Raw genomic sequence first — 18,084 nt, 5'->3', positions numbered from 1 at the left:
TAAAATACCAGGCCAATATAATCATGATGAGAACACAGGCTAATGTTTTTCTCACCTGACTACAGCTTGATTTAATCATGAATATGAAATATAAAGAGCCATGAAAGGCAGCACGTTAGAAATAAGAAAAGAAGGAATCTGGGAGACAGAGAAGAAGAAACCAAAAGTCAGGATATCCTTGAAGTGTAGTTATTTCAAATTACTTTTCAATCTTCACATTTGGGGCAATTTTTCACATCTCTCTTCTGGAAACACTTCTGTGACACAGCCTTAATACCATATTCTTATCTTTCTTTTCTTGCTACAGTCTCACCTGTACTCCACATTAACTTAGTTGTCTGCAATAGTTCTTCTCTACTCTGTCTTCCAACAATTACTATTATCACCTTAATATAGAGCTAGAAAACCTTCTTTGCAGCCAGCCTGCAATTTGGCTCATGGAGTTGTCCAGTATCCAGCTGCAGTCACCTAGGACCACCTAGCAGTCATACATACAACGTGTTAAACAACATCCTTGTCTTCAAAAGAGGCAGAAAGCAAAGTGGGTCAGACTACACATTTCTTATCTGCTCATTAATTTTACACTTGAAAGTTATTTTAGGTAAAATGGACATAAATAAAATAGTCTTTAGGGTTTAGAAGAGTTGCTGACAAAATGCTTTTACCTTATTAAGATCTTCTCTCTCTTGCTTCAGCGTTCTGACCTGTTTCTCAAAAGCCTTTATTTGTCTGGAAGCATCATCCAACTCCCTCCTTGCAGTGCTGGCCTCCTCAAGTTGCTGTTCTAGCTGACCAGAATCTAGAAAAAGCAGCAGACTTGTAAATAAGTTAAGGAAAAAAAAACATTATTCTAGAATAGCAGTATCTAGGGGCTCGAAGTTCATTCAGCATTTATTCTGTTTTCTGTTTCATCACAAAATATTGCAATTCTGCTCTGGTTTAGAAGATTCACAAATTGCATTGGGGTGGAAGGGACCCTCAAAGGTCATCTTGTCCAATCCCACTGCAGTGAGAAGGGACACAGGGAGTAAGTTGTTCTAACTGCCATCACCTTCTTTTAAAGGAACAGAATAAAAGGTCACTGTTTGCTGTCAAACAACATAGCAAATGAGAACAACTTCTCTTTTCACACCGTAACATTGATGCACTTTGGACAATACTCTAATATGTGCTTTACCATCATCTATACATTTGACACTGTCATGTAACGCATAATGCATATTTTTATCACACTGTAATGATAAACAGCCTCCATCCTCACCCATAATTGCCATAGAAAGAAACAGCAACAATCCCCAAAGTCACTCAGGAGCTGGGAAGCCTTCTCCAGCTGATACACTTAAATAACTTCAGATGATTTTACTTCTTTCTGGTGTGAAAACCACTTAGGTGTTTATGTGATCTGCTTTATTACTCCTATAAATGCAGGGGAAGCGTTACAGTCAGTTTCTTACCAACTGGCAGTAACACAGTGACTACATGTCTAGGCAGCAGCTAAATGATCACACAGAAATACACTCAACGGCTACAAAGTCAAAACCTGAAACGCAGAATACATGAAAATATCAGCTGAAAATTTCTAGCCAGTGGGTGTTTTTTTTCCCTCTCCCAGTCTCTCCCATAAAACTGAGAATTTAAAGCATATGAAGAGAGGTTAATCAGGTTAAAAGGTTTCAGATAGAAGGGACCTCCAAAGCTTATGTAGCCCAATCCCCCTGCAGTCATCAGGGACATTGTCCACTAGGTTGCCCAGAGCCGTGTAGAGCCTCACCTGGAATATCACCAGGGATGGGGACCTAACCACCTCCCTGGGCAACCTGTGCCAGTGTTCCTGGTAAAGAGCTTGTTCCTAACATCCAATCTAAATCTCCTCTTCTCTAGTTTCAAACCCTTGTTCCTCATCCTATCACTGCAGGCCTTGGTAAACAGTCTCTCTGCATCCTTCTTGTAGGCCCCCTTCAGGTACTACTGGAAGGCTGCTATTAGGTCTCCCTGTAGCCTCCTCTTCTCCAGGCTGAACAACCCCAGTTCCCTCATCTGTTGTCATAATAGGGGCGCTCCAGGCCCTGATCATCTTGGTGGCCCCTCCTCTGGACTCACTCCACCAGCTTCACGTTCCTCATGTGTTGAGGGTTCCATAGCTGGACATGGCACTGTAGGCGAGGTCTCACCAGAGCAGAGCGGCAGAATCACCTAACTTGACCTGCTGGCTAGGCTTCTTTTGATGCAGCCCAGGATGCCATTGGCCATGGGCAGGGACACCTCCCACTAGCCCAGGTTGCTCAAGGCCTCATGCAATTTGGCCTTGAACACCTCCAGGGAGAGGGCATCCACCATCTCCCTGGGCAACCTGTTCTAGTGTCTCACCATCCTCACTGGAAAGAATTTCTTCCTAATCTCCAGTCTCGATCTCCCCTCCTCAAGCTTCAATCCATTCCCTCTCATCCTATCACTACAAGCCCTTGTAAAAAGTATCCTCCTGGCTTTCTTGTTTTATAAGCACATGAATACCATTAGCTTATACCCAGAGAAATATTCACTATTGTTTTAATTCATTGGTTCAAAAACTGAAAAGAATGCATTTAAGTAAGAGCTGTAGCTCAAAGCCAGAAATTCTTAACTGCCTCTCTTATGTAGTCTGCTCTGAAGTCACCAACAATAAGAAAAGTTTACACATGGCTCTGCTGAGCCAAGATAAATCTCTTTTCCGTGCATGAAATACTTTGTTCCACAGCTCTGTTTTCTTCTTCCATCGCTGCCCTTTACATATTTGGCAAAATTAAAGATTCCTCAAAGTTTTCTCCTATGTAACTTTGGGAACAAAAAATTCTAACTTTGACCTCAAAAATTGAAAGCATATGCTCCCCTTGTCATTTCCTGGAAAACTAGAGAGACAGGGAAAACATTTTTTTTTCCTGAGGTCTCCCTGGTGACACCCCTGAATTTGACACTATTTTGTGTTCATTTTTTTATTACTTTTTTCAGCAGGTGTTTACTCTGACACCTCCAGAAGAGGCAGTGAAACAGGTTAAAGAATATAAACAAAAGCTAGTTGTGACATATGTGCAGTAAATGGTAATTTTCTATCTAAACACTCTTGTTGTTAACATTTTAGTTAATATATGTAAGCACTCCCTGTAGGATGTTGTTACATTACATTTAATTGCCCAAGAGATGAGCCCAAAGCATACAGTTCACCTCTGCACTTGAACTGAACCTTCTTGGAGTTCATCAGATTTAGACTTGGAAATGTGGATACTTTACAGGCCCAGAAAACTTGCAAGTAGCTCCTCTAAGTTTGAATCATTCAGACCTAACCATCATTTGGGTCATGCCTGTATTCTGGCAGTAATTTAGCTTTAAAATCTACCTCAGCAAAAAACAAACAAAGAAACAAACAAACAAAAAAACCAAACAAAAACCCATAAGATCAAGCAAATACAGCATTCTCTTCTCCCAATTTTATCAAATTATCTTGTACTAGCTACAACTCAAAACACAAATGAGTGTCTGCTAACCAATGGCTCTATTGTCTTGACCAGACAAGCATTAAAGTGTCTGCTGGCAAAGTTATGTGGTGACTGGGGATGGAATAGATTAATTGATTCATAGAATGGTTTGGGTTGGAAAGGACCTTAAAGATCATCTAGCTCCAACTCCCCTGCCATGGGCAGGGACATCTTCCACTAGACCACATTACTCAAGGCCTTGTCCAGTCTGGCATTGAACACCTCCAGTGAGGGCATCCATACCCTCCCTGATCAACCTGTTCCAGTGTCTCACCACCCTCACTGGAAAGAATTTCTTCCTAATCTCCAGTCAATCTGCGCTCCCCAAGCTTCGATCCATTCCCTCTCATCCTATCACTACAACTCCTTGTAAAAAGTCCCTTCCCAGGTTTCTTGTAAGCCCCTTTGCAGTACTAGAAGGCTGCTATAAGGTCTCCCTGAAACCTTCTCTTCTCCAGGCAGAACAGCCCCAACTCTCTCAGCCTGTCCCCATAGGAGAGATTCTCCAGCCCTCTGATCATCTTCATAGCCTCCTCTGGACCCACTTCAGCAGTTCCATGTCCCTTTTATATTGGGGGCCCCAGAACTGGATGCAGCACTCCAGGTGGGGTCTCATGAGAGCAGAGTGGAAGGGGAGAATCACTTCTCTCATCCTGCTGCTTTTGATGCCATCCAAATCTTCCTCATTGGGTCATATTCGTTTCCAACCCCAAACCCAAAAAGCACACATCATGTGTAGGAATCTATCTATCTGTATATATACACACATCTATACATATACACAAACTCAAGTTGCACCAGGGGAAGTTTAGGTTGGGTATTAGGAAAAATTTCTTTCCTGCAAGAGTGGTCAGGCATTGGAATAGGCTGCCCAGGGAGGTGGTGGAGTCCCCACCCCTGGAGGTGTTCAAGACATGTGTGGCCATGGTACTCTGGCACATGGTATAGTGGGCACAGCAGTGTCAAGATCAATGGTTGGACTCAAGATCCTAGAGGTCCCTTCCCACCAAAACAATTCTATGATTCTATGAATGTGTATGTGGCATGACACAGAAAACTCTTAATAGATACTCAAGGGAAAACCTTCTCAATATTAACTGCCCTCCCCAGGCACTGACTTCTTTTAAATCATAGAATCATAGAATCAACCAGGTTGGAAGAGACCTCCAAGATGATCCAGTCCAACCTATCACCCAGCCTTATCCAATCAACCAGGCACTAAGTGCCTCATCCAGTCTTTTCTTGAACATCTCCAGGGACGGCGACTCCACCACCTGTCTGGGCAGACCATTCCAATGGCAAATCACTCTCTGTGAAGAATTTCCTCCTAATATCCAGCCTATACCACCACTAGCACAACTTGAGATCTGAGAAGGGGTATCAGTTGTGTTGGGGAATGTTCCCACACCCTTTTCTCACATTTTTTTTTCATTAGCAAAAGAAGAGAGTAATACCTTCAGCAAGGAACTAAAATCTGAGTTACAGCTTAATATTCAAAGAGAAAGCATAATTTAAAGCTGTTCCTCGTGCTTTTCTGTGAAGGGCTGGTCCCACTCAAAAGCTGTTCCTGTACATGGTGCTTTTCAGTGGTTCCAAAGAGCCAAGGGCAGAGCTGAGGGTTGTTGCAGACCAGAGGATTCTGCTGGTGTTGTCTTTTTCCCCGTTGCAGTAGCAAGTGGAGGGCCATTTGGCTGGAGAGACACTTCATCAAAACCTCTGTCCTGACATTGCACCAACATGGCATCACTCAAACCAGAGTGATCCTCCCTGAGCTAGTTCAGCCATGTTCAAATGCAGAAATTATGCTAATGCTACCAGCACAAAACTGCTGCATCATGCCAGAGCAGCTCTCTAACTGCCTCACAGACTTTTCTCAGCGTATGCATTTTTAACAGCATATCATCTACGTGCTGCAGTCTGCAGTTCCTACACAGCATGCTTCAGCCTGGTAACATAGCAGCAGATTCTAAACACACCAACTGAAATGCCTGGAAGTTATTCTTTCGAGTTATTCTTTCTGTGGGTGTCGCTGCTGGCATTTCTGACTTCAGGAACTGAATGAAAGCTTTTCATAAATACAACCCAGAATAAATCTCTTCTTTCTGTAATTCCTTACAACCTTTCTCCCTGCATTTTTTCCCCTTGCTGCAGGTAAGATACGGACATAATACAGAAACCCAGCTGCAAGATCCTTGCGTGGGAGTTTTGTCTCATATAACTTGCAGACATTTTCCTATTTGGGTTGGCAAGAGAGATTCATAGGCTGGTTTCAGTTGGAAAGGACTTGAAAGATCATCTAGTTCCAACCCCCCGACATGGGCAGAGACGCCTCCACTAGACCAGCTTGCCCAAAGGCTCATCCAACCTGGCCTTGAACACTTCCAGGGAGGGGGCATCCACAACCTCCCTGGGCAACCTGTTCCAGTGTCTCACCATCCTCACTGGAAAGAATTTCTTCCTGATCTCCAGACTAAATCTGCCCTCTTCAAGCTTCAATCCATTTCCTCTTAAGCCCTTGTAGAAAGTCCCTTCCCAGTTTTCCTGTAGCCCCCTTCTGCTACTGGAAGGCTGCTCTAAGGTCTCCCTGGAGCCTTTTCTTGAGGCTGAACAGCCCCAGCTCTCTCATCCTGTCCCCATAAGGAGTCCCAATCTGTTTCTATGGTTCCTGTAACCTTACAGTCTCTATCAATCTTGTTAATTTTACTCACTAAAAACCATCATGCTTTACCCTGCCCCTCGCTTTCCCTTTGAAGATGTCTCTGCTCTCAAGATCTTATTTTGAAGAAACCATTATGAAGCAGCATAGTAAAAGTTCTATGCTATGAAGCACTGTGAGGGAAAATTCTCTTTATCTTAATTCAGAGCATTAGACAAGAATACTGAATATTAGTAGCTAGCCTTTAAAATAGGCTAAAAAAGATACTCATTAAACAGACAAAAAAAATCTTTCACCAACAGTGACATTCAACATAGCAGTGCCATAGAAGGAAGTTCCTAATACATGAATTACCAGAATATGAGAGTTAGCCTGGCAAAAGATGGATTTGGATATATTGGATGTCTTTGAATCTTTCCCTAAATGTCTTCAGTAGCCTCTGTAAAGACACAGGATATTGGGCTAAGTAAATTTTTGCTTTTTGACAAGTTTGGGTTTTCTAAGGAAAGGCAGTTATTAGTTAATGAAAAAATCATCTCTTTTCCTCCACAGATTTCACAAACGTTGAAAAATGTTTGTGAAACCTGTGGAGGTAAAGAGCTGAACGAAATACAATGAAGTACTGAGATACCTGAGAGCCAAATTTTTAATATAAAAAAACCTCCACTTCATGAACTCCCAGAAGCAAAGGAACTAAATGGAAAGGAAACAAATGTTTTGTTTTGTAAGAGATGACAGCTGACTGACAGCAGAGCTGAGAGGCTCCCACCTCCCCGTCCTTGGATGCTTCTATCTATCAGCCCAACTTGTGCTGATTTGTCAGATCATAAGCTGATTAAATTCTCTGCATCTGGATAGCTCTTCCTTTGTTTGAGTTAACTGAAGTCAGGACAGAGTGTGTGGCACATGCAGAGAGAGGAGGGGACAACAGAGCTGTGAGCAGGATCCATTTTGGGGGCAGTGTTTGTTTGGTCTGTTCTGCTGCCCGTAGTGTTCTCTCTGAGGGAAAGCAGCCCTTAGTGCTCCCTGCCACTTGGAACATTCAGTACCACTGCTGTTTCCTCAGTACCACTGTCATTTCATGCATGCAGCCCACCACCCACACTTTTCTAAGACAATACCCAGAAAACCACATCTCCAGTTGGAACTGGCTTTTACTCCCCATCCAGCTACAATGCACTAAGCAAGAGCACACTCTAAACCTTTGTGGTTTCAAAGAAAACACAATCAAAATTGTGATCACATCCTACAGACACAGCCCTTCCAAAGAAAATTCAACAGGAGAGAATGAAAAATACCAGTTGATATTTAAATCCTAAGAAATTAGCTTTCCATCAAATATTTTTTACACTGTCAAAATTGCTAAAGTCTTCACCCTTTGTGTTTTTTTAAGCAAGAACACCTTTCCTCTCCTTCTTTCCTCTTCTCCGTTCCCTTCCTCTCTTCTCCCTTCCTTTCTTCTCCTCTCCTCTCCTCCCCACATGTCCTCTCATTTCTTCCCCTTCCCTTCCCGTCTTCCTTCCTTCTGTGTACCTGCAGAGCAGGGTGCAGAGATGTATAAAGCAAGGAACACTAAGATATGCTACAGTGACTATGACTTCTGAAAGGCCTGCAGGGACTTTTGATGCTACCAAAATGAACCTATCAAGTGCTCCAACTGCTCTTGCAGTACACATTGCAGGAAGAAGGCAAAAAGACCTTAGCACTGTGGAAATTGGTCAGAGTTTCACAGATTGTCAGGTAGAGCCTGATTCACATCCATGTCAATCAGCAACACTGCAATCTCAAGCTAAGGGAACTTTGCCATTAATAATAATAGCAGAAGTCAATGAAATCTTCCTTCTCTCCTGCAACTGGAATTCCTGAAGTACTGAATATGAAGTTAAATTGGTAGAAAATGTTGAACAACCAATGGAGAGCGAAGGGTAAAATGACAAGTAAAAACGAGACTGGAAGACTCTTTCAGACAGCAAAGCAAAATTAGCAATCACATTAAGAGGAAAAGTCTTGCAAAAGTATTGTTTCCTGTCTTGCAAGGGTTCTTGCATCAATATTTGTAACATACCTGTTACCTGTTTCTTCAACTTTTCAATTTCTTCTTTCAAGCTTTTAATTTCTAAATCTTTGCTTGCTGTTATTGGGCCATCCACTGTTGAATACTGCAGAGCCTGGACTGTCTGGGTGGACTCTAGAAAAAGATAGAACAAAAGAGGGACAAATTACACATCTGCCATTGGAGGAGGTCAAAAAAGGTATTACTGATAAACATGCCAAAAGACCCTACAAAGTAAGGAATCTACAATTTATAACTTCCAGCTACAAAGTGCCAATTTTACAGGAATTTTTAGCAGGACAAACTAAATTCTTAGAGGCTGTAAGACTGAAACCTCGATGCCACAGTAACGTAGGCATGCTGTGAGTAAAGTTAGCATGTTTAAGAAGTTGCATACATGGGATATTTCAGGCATAAAGGGAGCAGAACTTTAATTTGTCAATCCTAAAGAAAATTCTTTTCTGCTAGAATGCATTCCAGGAGGGATATTTGATTTTTTTTCTTCCCACAGTACAAACCATGCTTTACAAAGCTGCAAGTTAATCTCAGTCAAAAAAAAGTGATTGAATGGTTTTATTTTTTTACTATACCTTGTAGCTTTCTGCTAAGCTCAAGCTTTTCCTGTTCTAGACGTCTTATTCTCCTCTCATAAGCTTCTGTTGCTAAACTATCCTCCAAAGTTCGTTGAATGCTGGCATCAAGATCCATGGAGGGTGGTCCAGCTGTCAGCCTTAGACAGCTGCGGTCTGAAAGCACACTACAGGGGGGGAAAAATTTGAAGAGTATTGGATTTGACAACAAGCTGTGTTTAAAATATGTTAAAACATATAGAAAACAATGAACAGTTGTTTCAATTGTTATTTACTATGCCATTTACTACACAGTCAAACAACACCTTGCTAGATGTGCTCATTAGAAACTGAATTCATTGTCACCTACCATGACTGATCTCCTCAATGCATTTTTTTTGTCAGACTCAACTCCTGATTGAAACCAATCATTATGGACAGCCTGTGTTCAGGCAGATGGGACAAAGCAAGAATTCAGACACTTCTCAAGACTGCAGGAACAGCTTGTTCTAAAATAATTCATCAAGTTCCCCAAATACTTTGAAGACAACCATTACACCAAATGGTGTGAAATGATCACAGGGCAACTAGGGCACATACGTAACAGAGATGCCGTGGCCTCAGGGAGGTGGGTACTCCTGCACATGTGCTACTACTCATGCAAATAATCACAGAATAGTCTGGGTTGGAAGGGACCTCCAAATCTCCTCTCCAGTAAGCAAGGGAAACGTCAACTAGATCAGGCTGCCCAGAGTCCTGTCGAGCCTCAACCTGAGTATCTCCAGGGTTGGGGCCCCAACCACCTCCCTGGGCAACCTGTTCCAGTGTTCTACTACCCTCATGGTGCAGAAAATGTTCCTAATATCCAATCTAAATCTGCTCTTCTCTAGTTTGAAGCCACTGCCCCTTGTCCTATCACTGCAGGCCTTTGTAAACATCCTCTCTCCATCCATCCTGTAGGCCCCCTTCAGGTACTGGAAGGTTGCTATTAGGTCTCCCCAGAGCCTTCTCTTCTCCAGGCTGAAAGCTAATCCTTTAAAGCCTACAGGACATGTCAAGATAACCAGCATTCAGCACAGGTCTCTGCAGAAACACAGGGCTGCCTTTCCAAATGGTTGCAAACATTACTAATTTATTTGTTTTCACCAACGAACAAGGACCATACATGGACTTCCTTGGTATTGCTCAATTAATTTGGCAAATACCACATTAATACCAAATATCATTAAAAGTATTTTTTTACAGCATTTCATTCAGACTCAAAAGAATGTGAAAGGACTAGGGGAAAAAAAATATTTAAAGTCTAATAAGCTAAGCTCTCCCTGGGTCCACATATCTGATCTTAACTTGATCATATGCAGTTAACTTCCTATGTTGTCTGAAAACCACCTCTCTCAACACAACTCCTCTGAGCACAGGTGGTGGACTTGAAATTCATGTCAAGTTTTACTGCAGAGAGCTCATTCTTTTGGACAGACAGGATTTTAGATTATGCCCTAGTAATTTCCTCTATAAACCACATTCTCTGGTACCTGTTTGAAGCTGGCATCAGACACAGAAACTTAAGATCCTCTGTAACTCTCTTACAGATGATTTTTGGAATGCTCAACTTACCAACTACTTGTATATGTGAAACCCACAAATGGTAAATGATGGCCAGAAAATGCAGTGTGTGATGGTGGAGGCATTGTTTCCTGGAAAAAAATAATAGGAGAGTTGAGTAAGTAACATCCTGCTGCACTTGAAAGAAAAAGATTTTTGAGGTTGACCATATGTCAGTGAGAGTATCACATTAACTACACTCTGAGACACTCTGATCTGCAGCCCAAATAGCAAACAGCAGCACCTAGATTTATTTCCAGCAGCATGCACTACACCAAAACAAAGCATGCTGGCAAAAAAACACTTTCCTCATTAAACTGGCTAGTGTTGGAGGAAAGTATAATGCTACACATATTGGAAGACAGGAGAATCACAAAATGTTAGGGGTTGGAAGGGACCTCAGGAGATTGTCCAGTCTGCCAGAGCAGGATCACCTAGGGCAGGTCACGCATCCAGGTGGGTTTTGAAGATCCCCAGAGAAGGAGAATCCACAACCTCTCTGGGCAGCCTGCTGCAGGGCTCTGGCACCCTCACACTAAAGAATTGTCTTCTCATACTGAGGTGGAACCTCCTGTGCTCCAGCTTGTACATGTTGTTCCTTGTCCTATCACTGGGCACCACTGAAAAGAGCCTGGCACCTTCAACCTGACACCCATCCCTCAGATATTTATAGACATTGATCAGATCCCCTCTCAGCCTTCTCTTTTTCCAGACTAAACAGCCCCAGGTCTTTCTTCACAGGAGAGACATTCAAGTCCCCAAATCATCCTTGTAGCTCACCATTGGACTCACTGCAGCAGATCCCCGTCTCTCTTGAACTGGAAAGCCCAAAACTGGACACAGTATCCCAGGTATGGTCTCACCAGGGCAGAGAAGAGAAGCTCTTAGCACAAAGAGCATCACCTTTGATTCCCTCCTACCTTCCTCTCTGCTTTTTACTCAGTAAGGCTTCCTGCCTGTAGATTTACCAACTCTACTTCTGAGTGAGCTATCTCTGTGTACAGAGAACCTCAGGCATTTGCTACAAACCAGTATCTCAAGCAGGGTCTTCTACACCCATTCATGCTTTGACCATGTCTCCCTTACTGACCCTTTTTCCTGCCACACATAGAAACCATGACACACCTCCGAGCCTCTCCTCAGGCTGAAATAATTTCACAGATTCGAAGAACGGTTTGGGCTGGAAGGGACCTAAAGGTCATCCAGTTCCAGCTTCCCTGGACAGTCTCACAGTCTCACAGTATATCAGAGGTTGGAAGGGACCTCAAGAGATCATCAGGTCCAACCGCCCTGCCAGAGCAGGATCACTTAGGGTAGTCTCCACAGGAATGCATCCAGGTGGGTTTTGAGTGTCTCCAGAGAAGGAGACTCCACAACCCCCCTGGGCAGCCTGGTCCAGGGCTCTGTCACTCTCACTGTAAAGAAGTTTCTCCTCATGTTGAGGTGAAATCTTCTATGTTCAAGTTTGAACCCATTGTTCAAAAGAGCTTGGCCCCCTTCACTTGACATCCTCCCCTCACATATTTATACACATTTATGAGATCCCCTCTCAATCTTCTCTTCTCCAGACTAAATAGCCTGAGGGGCAGGGATATCTCCCACTAGACCAGGTTGCTCAAGGCTTCATCCTGCCTGGCCTTGAACACCTCCAGGGAGGGGGTTGTCCACAACCTCCCTGGGCAACCTGTTCCAGTGTCTCACCACCCTCACTGTATAACAAAATTCTTCCAAGTATCCAGTCTAAATCTCCCTTCCTCCAGCTCAAAAGCCATTGCACCTCATCCTATCACTTCAAGCCCTTGTAAAAAGTCCCTCCCCAGCTATCCTGGAGCCCCCTTCAGGTATGGGAAGGCTGCTCTAACATCTAACATCACTTTTCTTCTGCAGGCTGAACAAGTCCAGCTCCCTCAGCCTATCCTCATAGCAGAGGTGCTCCATACATTCTGTTAGCAAGTATACTGCAAAAGCAGATTTGTTCCTTCCATACTTACAGAATTTTTTAAGCAATCATCATCCACATCAAAGTTTGATGTATCAGTGGGGCTGCTGACTTCTGGGATGTAAGGTGCCTCACAGTTTCTAATGTTGTCCCAATCAATCCCAGCAAAAAATGGATGGTTCTTAAAGTCTTCTATACCATTCTGTCCAAGTCGGTGCTCTCTGCTACAAATGAGCCTTCGGATGAGGTCCTTTGCGCTTTCAGAGACATCCGTCACTTGAGCAGGAAACTGAAACCTCTCCTTAAAGATTAAAATAAGAGAAAGTAATTTATTACCAAGAAAAAGTGGGGAAAATTCTCCCTTCCTTTTATGTGAAAATCACCGTGCTAACACTCCAGTTCTCAAACATATGCAGTAAGATTTCTAGGAGAAACACTTCTCCAAAGGAGGCAAACTACTGACAGTTTTTTGTCTTCTTGTTTTTCTTCTTCATTTGAATTTCTCTTACACTGTTGAATTTTTACAGCTACCTCTGCGTGGAAGAACATTTAAGCACCTTCTGCATAAGCCAACCGATGTATCCACCAGAAGAAAGCAATGCCAAAGAAAGGAGTGAGGTAATGTAGGCAAGCTTTACTCCATAGAGTGACCCAACAGCCACATTCCCAGAGCTCTTAGTTTTGAACAGCTTTACCCCTAAGCAGAGCCACCTGCAATCCACAGCCACAAACTGGCTACGTGGGATCATATTTTGTGTCTTACAATTATGAGAGTTAACAGAATTAGTACATAAAGCCTCATTTTTAAATAAGTTACCCTTTTCTTTTTTTCAAGTTACCCTCTTAAAAATTAGCTTAGAGAGAGACAGAAAGTGCACTAACTTTGTGGTTCATTATTTTCCCATAGGTCTCCACCAAGGACTCAGCATAAAAGGGCGTTTCTCCATAAAGCATTTCATACATGCAAACGCCTAGGGACCACCAGTCACACTCGGGCCCATACTTCCCTTTCCCATCTTCCATGGCCTGCAAGATTTCTGGAGAGATGTAGTCAGGTGTTCCAACTGCCACTGAAGACTGGACCTGTAGAAGTTAAACATTTCCAGATCAATTTCCATCCTTACAGATACCCTTGTTTGTGGCACATGTGCAGCACATACACATAACTTCAGCGTTCTGCTTACAACTATCACAACTGAAACGCAGAATCATAGAGCACCTTAGGCTGGAAGAGATCTTAGAGATCATCTAATCCAACCTCCAATGCCTCTTAATTAGCCCAGGTTACTCAAGACCCTAATTCAACCTGGCCTTGAACATCTCCAGGGAAGGGCCATCCACAATCTCTCTGGACAATCCATTCCAGAGTCTTGCCACCCTCGTAGTGAAGAATTTCTTCCTAAGATCCAATATAAACCAATTCTCCTTCAATTTAAATCCAATTTAAATCTATTTCCCTTTGTCTTATCAGTGGACACTTGTAAAAAGTCCCTCTCCAGCCTTCCTATAGGTTCCCTTCAGGTGTTGGAATGTAGTTCCTCTGGAGCCTTCTGTTCTCCAGGATGAACAGCCCCAATTCTTTCAGCCTGTCCCCACAGGAGAGGTGCTCCAGCCCTCTGATCATCTTTGTGGCCTCCTCTGGGACCACTCCATCAGGTCCATGTGATTCTTGTGCTGAAGGTCCCATAGTACTCCAAGTGAAGTCTCACCAGAGCAGAATGGCAGAATCACCTCCCTTGACCTGCTGGTCAGGCTTCTTTTGATGCAGCCCAGGATGCTATTTGCCCTCTGGGCTGCAAGCACCCAGTGTTGGTTCATGTTCAGCTTCTCACCCACTAGTACCCCTCAAGTCCTTTTCTGCAGGGCTGCTCTCAATCTCATCATCCTCCAGCCTGGATGGATACTGAGGGTTGCCTTGACATAGGTGCAGCACTTCGCACTTTGCCTTATTGAACCTCGTAAGATTCGCCTCAGCTCACCTCTCCAGCCTGTCCAGTTCAACATTTTAACACTCAGGGACGGGATTAGCATACAGTAAATATGTTCTAGTCACACCTAATAGATACTGTGTAAGTTTCAATATAACACAGTTAGTACATGATCATAATTCAGTACCTTGTTTAAACTCAAGCTTGCATTTTCAATAATGATTATTGCTCAGAGCTCAAAACTGAAGAGATTCATAATACATCAGCAAAAATCTCCAGTACCTAAAGGGGGCTGAAAAGGGACTTTTTACAAGGGCTTGTAGTGATAGGATGAGAGGGAATGGATTGAAGCTTGAGGAGGGCAGATTTAGACAGGAGATTAGGAAGAAATTCTTTACAGTGAGGATGCTGCAACTTCTCTGTTTATTCAGAGCTGACTCCATGCATCTAAAAAGCTTTTAATGCACCACTTAAATCATCTACCAACATAAATCCAAGCAGCCAGCAGTCATCCTTTGGACCAAGGTTAGTTATATACCAATACCATCACAAATCCATTTCATTTGCCACAAGGCACCTTTTCTCTTTAGCAACACATATTTTAGGGGCAAGCAAAAAGGGCCTGCAAGGAGTGCAAAAAGGGCATTTAGGAGTAGGCATCATGCTTTGGAATTTACCGTTCCATCTTCCATCAGCTTCAGACATGAACCAAAATCTGCTAACCGAATATGTCCATTCATATCCATCAAGATGTTGTCTGGTTTAATATCCCTGCAATTAAAAAGACAGGTCTGAAACAGTACAGAAAGATAGTGCATAGCATATAGTCTGCAACACTCAGCATCAAACCCAGCAACAGATCAGCAGGTGGAACACAGTCACTCAGATGGTGACAGCTGCACCAGGGATGTTTCGTGACAGAGGCTGGAGATCAAATCATGCAATGTCTGTTAATTTTAGCAGGAATTGGGTGAGTAAATCCACAGCAGACAGAAGAATCTTACTTGCTCTGAAGTTCTGTGAAAAAGACTTTGAAATAGCCTGAAGAATTTTAGTGAGGTACAACACCAAATGCATCCTTACGCTGGAGCTTGAAAACGATCTCTAAGTTTTACTAAAGAACAAAGATCAAGGAAATTCTAAAACAATTAACATTTTAACATTCAGTGTCTTCAGAATTTTTCTCTCATGGACATCTCAGCTGATCATGTAGAATCACAGAACATTAGGAATTGGAAAGGACCTCGAAACATCATCCAGTCCAACCCCCCTGCCAGAGCAGGATCGCCCAGGGCAGGTCACACAGGAATGCATCCAAGCAGAATTTCAAGAGAGCCTGGCACCTTCATCCTGAAGCTACCCCTCAGATATTTATAGACATCGATCACATCCCCTCTTAGTCTTCTCTTCTCCAGACTAAACAGCCCCAGGTCTCCCAGCCTTTCTTCACAGGGGAGATATTCAGGTCCCTCAATCATCCTCTTAGCTCTCTGTTGGACTCTCTCCAGCAGATCCCTGTCTCTCTTGAAGTGGGGAGCCCACAATTGGACACGCTACCCCAGGTGTAATCTCACCAGCACAGAATAGAGTGGGAGAACCACCCTAGACCTGCTGGACACACTTTTCTTGATGCACCCCAGGATGCAATGAAAACAAACACATCCTCTGAGACCTCTGGAATTTGAACTTTGGTTTAAAACACTTTGTGAAAACATGCACCTAAAATAAAGTTCCTCTTAGAAGCTGGACCTAGTTCAAACTAAACAAAAACATGAGTCACCCCTGAGACTCCATTTATCCATGTTCTATCTTTTAATATACTCCCAAGAGAACTAACAATAATAATAATAATAAGTAATACTAATAACCACCATCATCATACCAGCCTCTCCCATTTAACATCACAAAACAGCATAAAACAGGAAAAACTCTCACTGTGCTCTTAACACTGCACAAAAAGTAACCCACAAGCAGTATTGAAAGCACTCAGGAAAAAAAAAATTCTTTCAAAGCAAAGTTTCCAAGGCTCAATAACACATTCATCAGAACAACTTTTAGAGCAAGGAAAGAAAAAAAAAAAACATAATTTCACACAGAAACACAGAATGTTAGGGTTTGGAAGGGACCTCCAAAGATCATTAAGTCCAACCCCCTTCCAGAGCAGGACCACCTAGGGCAGGTCACACAGGAACACATCCAGGCAGTCTTTGAATGTCTCCAGAGAAGGAGACTCCACAACCTCTCTGGGCAGCCTGCTCCAGGGCTCCAGAACCCTCACAGTGAAAAAGTTTTTCCTTATGTTCCCATGGAACTTCTTCTGCTCCAGCTTGCACCCACTGCCCCTTGTCCTATCATTGGACATCACTGAGCAGAGCCTGGCTCTGTCCTCCTGACACTGCACTGCATCTTTATAAACATGAATGAAGTCACCCCTCCCTCAGGTTCCTCTGCTCCAAGCTCAAGAGCCCCAGCTCCCTCAGCATTTCCTCAGCAGGAAGATGTTCCACTCCCTTCAGCATCGTTGTAGCTCTGTGCTTGATCCTCTAAAGCAGTTCCACGAGATCCTTCTTGAACTGAGGGACCCAGAACTGGACACAATATTGGCCTCATTAGGGCAGACTAGAGGGGGAAGAGAATATCTCTTTCACCTACTCACAGTTCCCCTTCTAATCCACCCCAGGATGCCATTGGCCCTTTTGGCCACAAAGGCACATTGCTGGCTCATGGTCATCCTTCTGTTCACCAGGACCCCCAGGTCCCTTTTCCCTCTGCTGCTCTCCATCAGGTCAGTTTCCAACCTATCCTGGTCCCTGGAGTTGTTCTTTCCCAGCTGCAAGACTCTACACTTGTCATTGTTATATTTCATTCATTTTCACCCCACCCAACTCTCCAGCCTGTCCAGCCCTGGCTGAATGACAGCACACAAATTCTTCTCAGCTCTTGGAACAGAAGATGTGGTTTGTGAACAACTGTTCCGTTTTCAACTCAATTCTGTTATCAAAAGACAGTTTGAAAGAAAAGCATTGGTGGCACCTGCAGAGCAGGCTGTAAGTACAAGGGCAAGGTAAGACAATTATGAGCCTCAGAGGGGAATGAGGAAAGGGAGTTCATTATTCCCAGTGTCAGTGAGGAGTTTGAAGGTGGTGATTACAGGAAAAAAAATCCTGTGTCACAAACCCTGCCCCTCCACTGAGCCTGCAGTTGTTAGATTCAACTGCAATTAGGAGTTTTGTTCCAGGTTTTTGTTTTGAATGACATCTGGTGATTCTACTGTAGTGATTATTCCCCCTTACTCTGCTCTTCTGAGACTCCACCTCACATAGTGTCTCCAGTTCTGGTGCTCCCAGCATAGGAGGGGCAGTTGGCCTCGTCAACACTTAAAGATCATCTAGTTCCAACCCCCTGCCAAAGGCAAGGACACCTCCCACCAGCCCAGGTTGCTCAAAGCCTCATCCAGCCTGGCCTTGAACACCTCCAGGGAGGGATATCCACAACTTCCCTGGGCAACCTCTGCCAGTGTCTCACCACCCTCACTGGAAAGAATTTCTTCTTAATCTCCAGTCTCAATCCACCCTCCTCAAGTTTCAATCCACTTCTTCTTGTCCTATTACTACAAACTCTTGTAAAAAGTCCCTCCCCAGCTTTCTTGTAGCCCCCCTCAGGTACTAGAAAGCTGCTGTAATGTCTTCCCAGAGCCTTCTCCAGGCTGAACAGTCCCAGCTCTCCCAGCCTGCCCCCATAAGGAAGTTTCTCCAGCCCTCCGATCATTTTCCTGGCCCTTTTTTCAACCCGCTCAATATTCACTACTTCAGCAGATACCAAAGAAGG

General features: G+C 43.5%; 1 protein-coding gene across 4 annotated transcripts in view; it reads right to left on the bottom strand.

The window, feature by feature from the left end:
* CDC42BPA (CDC42 binding protein kinase alpha) overlaps positions 1–18,084 on the bottom strand; it is a 198,421-nt gene that overhangs the window by 69,202 nt on the left and 111,135 nt on the right. For all 4 annotated transcript variants that reach the window (XM_054398449.1, XM_054398441.1, XM_054398457.1 and 1 more), the window contains exons 6-12: positions 14,934–15,027; positions 13,211–13,411; positions 12,381–12,629; positions 10,402–10,481; positions 8,809–8,975; positions 8,231–8,353; positions 666–799 (exon numbers count right to left, since the gene is read on the bottom strand). In XM_054398449.1, coding sequence (XP_054254424.1) covers positions 666–799; positions 8,231–8,353; positions 8,809–8,975; positions 10,402–10,481; positions 12,381–12,629; positions 13,211–13,411; positions 14,934–15,027 — 1,048 coding nt within the window. The remainder of the gene's footprint in view (positions 1–665; positions 800–8,230; positions 8,354–8,808; positions 8,976–10,401; positions 10,482–12,380; positions 12,630–13,210; positions 13,412–14,933; positions 15,028–18,084) is intronic.

The sequence above is a fragment of the Indicator indicator genome, chromosome 2, assembly GCF_027791375.1.
Source record: "Indicator indicator isolate 239-I01 chromosome 2, UM_Iind_1.1, whole genome shotgun sequence".
Classification (NCBI taxonomy): Eukaryota; Metazoa; Chordata; class Aves; order Piciformes; family Indicatoridae; genus Indicator; species Indicator indicator.
The sequence above is the reverse complement of the archived record's forward strand: the minus strand, read 5'-3'. Positions and strand labels throughout refer to the sequence as shown.